The 3,817-nt window shown below is 37.5% G+C and overlaps 1 protein-coding gene across 1 annotated transcript; it reads right to left on the reverse strand.

Moving 5' to 3' along the window:
• Window positions 1-453, reverse strand: LOC132562847 (ribosomal RNA-processing protein 8-like; the record flags this gene model as incomplete). The annotated part of the gene is made up of 1 exon (XM_060227622.1): window positions 1-453. A coding segment is annotated over one exon (453 nt), but the record flags the coding sequence as incomplete, so codon positions are not given.
• Window positions 454-3,817: the final 3,364 nt, after the last annotated feature.

A 3,817-nucleotide genomic window follows, 5' to 3' on the forward strand; every position in this document is an offset into this window, starting at 1 on the left:
TTAATTCCACACACAATTAGTAGGTGTAGCATAGTTGCTAAAATAAGAATGCCTCTCAGATTTGCTATTTGTTGTACTGTATACTTTTATTGGACTCCGTTGACTTTCTGTTTTCTTTGTCCTCTCTTCCTGTTTTGGTGCCCTGTTGTCAGTATTTGTTGCTTGTCCCTGGTTGGATGTCTTGTTGTCTTTGTTTGTCCTCTCTTCCTGTTTTGGTGCCCTGTTGTCAGTATTTGTTGCTTGTCCCTGGTTGGATGTCTTGTTGTCTTTGTTTGTCCTCTCTTCCTGTTTTGGTGCCCTGTTGTCAGTATTTGTTGCTTGTCCCTGGTTGGATGTCTTGTTGTCTTTGTTTGTCCCTTGTTCCTGTTTTGGTGTCCTGTTGTCAGTATTTGTTGCTTGTCCCAGGTTGGATATCTTGTTGTCATTGTTTGTCCCTTGTTCCTGTTTTGTGCTCTGTTGTCAGTATTTGTTGCTTGTTCCTGGTTGGATGTCTTGTTGTCTTTGTTTGTCCTGTTTCCCAGTTTTATAGTATCTAGTATATATTGATCCCCCGTTTATATCTCATCATACCCCACTAGATACTATTCTGTTTGCTATCATATATTCATCCCCCGTTTATATCATCATACCCTCCCCTTGGATAGTATTTTGATAGCCATCATATATTGATCCACCTTTATATCTCATCATACCCCACTAGATACTATTCTGATGGCTATCATATATTGATCCCCCTTTATATCTCATCGTACCCCACTAGATACTATTCTGATGGCTATCATATATTGATCCTCCGTTTATTTCTCATCATACCCTCCCCCTGGATACTATTCTTATAGCTATCATATATTGATCCCCCGTTCATATCTCATCATAACCCCCCCCACTAGATACTATTCTGATGGCTATCATATATTGATCCCCCTTTATATCTCATTATACTCCCCTAGATACTATTCTGATGGCTATCATATATTGATCCCCCTTTATATCTCATTATACTCCCCTAGATACTATTCTGATGGCTATCATATATTGATCCCCCTTTATATCTCATCATACCCTCCCCACCCTAGATACTATTCTGATTGCTATCATATATTGATCCCCCTTAATATCTCATCATACCCCCCTAGATACTATTCTGATGGCTATCATATATTTATCTCCCTTTAAACCTCATCATACCCTCCCCACCCTAGATACTATTCTGATAGCTATCATATATTGATCCCCCTTTATATCTCATCATACCCCACTAGATACTATTCTGATGGCTATCATATATTGATCCCCCTTTATATCTCATCATACCCCACTAGATACTATTCTGATGGCTATCATATATTGATCCCCCTTTATATCTCATCATACCCCACTAGATACTATTCTGATGGCTATCATATATTATATCCCCTTTATATCTCATCATACCCTCCCCACCCTAGATACTATTCTGATGGCTATCATATATGATCCCCCTTTATATCTCATCATACCCCACTAGATACCATTCTGATGGCTATCATATATTGATCCCCCTTTATATCTCATCATACCCCCCTAGATACTATTCTGATGGCTATCATATATTGATCCCCCTTTATATCTCATCATACCCCCCTAGATACTATTCTGATGGCTGTCATATATTGATCCCCCTTTATATCTCATCATACCCCACTAGATACTATTCTGATGGCTATCATATATTGATCCCCCTTTATATCTCATCATACCCCACTAGATACTATTCTGATGGCTATCATATATTGATCCCCGTTTATATCTCATCATACCCCCCTAGATACTATTCTGATGGCTATCATATATTTATCCCCCTTTAAACCTCATCATACCCTCTCCTCCTTAGATACTATTCTGATGGCTATCATATATTGATCCCCCTTTATATCTCATCATACCCCCCTAGATACTATTCTGATGGCTATCATATATTGATCCCCCTTTATATCTCATCATACCCCACTAGATACTATTCTGATGGCTATCATATATTGATCCCCCTTTATATCTCATCATACCCCACTAGATACTATTCTGATGGCTATCATATATTGATCCCCCTTTATATCTCATCATACCCCACTAGATACTATTCTGATGGCTATCATATATTGATCCCCCTTTATATCTCATCATACCCCACTAGATACTATTCTGATGGCTATCATATATTGATCCCCCGTTTATATCTCATCATACCCCACTAGATACTATTCTGATGGCTATCATATATTGATCCCCCTTTATATCTCATCATACCCCACTAGATACTATTCTGATGGCTATCATATATTGATCCCCCTTTATATCTCATCATACCCCACTAGATACTATTCTGATGGCTATCATATATTGATCCCCCTTTATATCTCATCATACCCCACTAGATACTATTCTGATGGCTATCATATATTGATCCCATATATTTATATCTCATCATACCCCACTAGATACTATTCTGATGGCTATCATATATTGATCCCCCTTCATCTCTCAACATACCCCACTAGATACTATTCTGATGGCTATCATATATTGATCCCCCTTTATATCTCATCATACCCCACTAGATACTATTCTGATGGCTATCATATATTGATCCCCCTTTATATCTCATCATACCCCACTAGATACTATTCTGATGGCTATCATATATTGATCCCCCTTTATATCTCATCATACCCCACTAGATACTATTCTGATGGCTATCATATATTGATCCCCCTTTATATCTCATCATACCCCCTAGATACTATTCTGATAAATATCATATATTGATCCCCCTTTATACCTCATCATACCCCACTAGATACTATTCTGATGGCTATCATATATTATCATACCCCCTAGATACTATTCTGATATATCATATATCATCCCCCTTTATATCTCATCATACCCCACTAGATACTATTCTGATGGCTATCATATATTGATCCCCCTTTATATCTCATCATACCCCACTATACTATTATTCTGATGGCTATCATATATTGATCCCCCTTTATATCTCATCATACCCCCTAGATACTATTCTAGATACTATTCTGATGGCTGTCATATATTGATCCCCCTTTATATCTCAACATACCCCACTAGATACTATTCTGATGGCTATCATATATTGATCCCCCTTTATATCTCATCATACCCCACTAGATACTATTCTGATGGCTATCATATATTGATCCCCCTTTATATCTCATCATACCCCACTAGATACTATTCTGATGGCTATCATATATTGATCCCCCGTTTATTCATATACCCCACTAGATACTATTCTGATGGCTATCATATATTGATACCCCTATATATCTCATCATACCCCACTAGATACTATTCTGATGGCTATCATATATTGATCCCCCTTTATATCTCATCATTTATATCTCATCATACCCCACTAGATACTATTCTGATGGCTATCATATATTGATCCCCCTTTATATCTCATCATACCCCACTAGATACTATTCTGATGGCTATCATATATTGATCCCCCTTTATATCTCATCATACCCCACTAGATACTATTCTGATGGCTATCATATATTGATCCCCCTTTATATCTCATCATACCCCACTAGATACTATTCTGATGGCTATCATATATTGATCCCCCTTCATATCTCAACATACCCCACTAGATACTATTCTGATGGCTGTCATATATTGATCCCCCGTTTATATCTCATCATACCCCACTAGATACTATTCTGATGGCTATCATATATTGATCCCCCTTTATATCTCATCATACCCCACAAGATACTATTCTGATGGCTAT

The sequence above is a fragment of the Ylistrum balloti genome, unplaced genomic scaffold (genome assembly GCF_031769215.1).
Source record: "Ylistrum balloti isolate Yb309-2 unplaced genomic scaffold, AGI_CSIRO_Ybal_v1 Utg371532, whole genome shotgun sequence".
NCBI classification, from domain to species: Eukaryota; Metazoa; Mollusca; class Bivalvia; order Pectinida; family Pectinidae; genus Ylistrum; species Ylistrum balloti.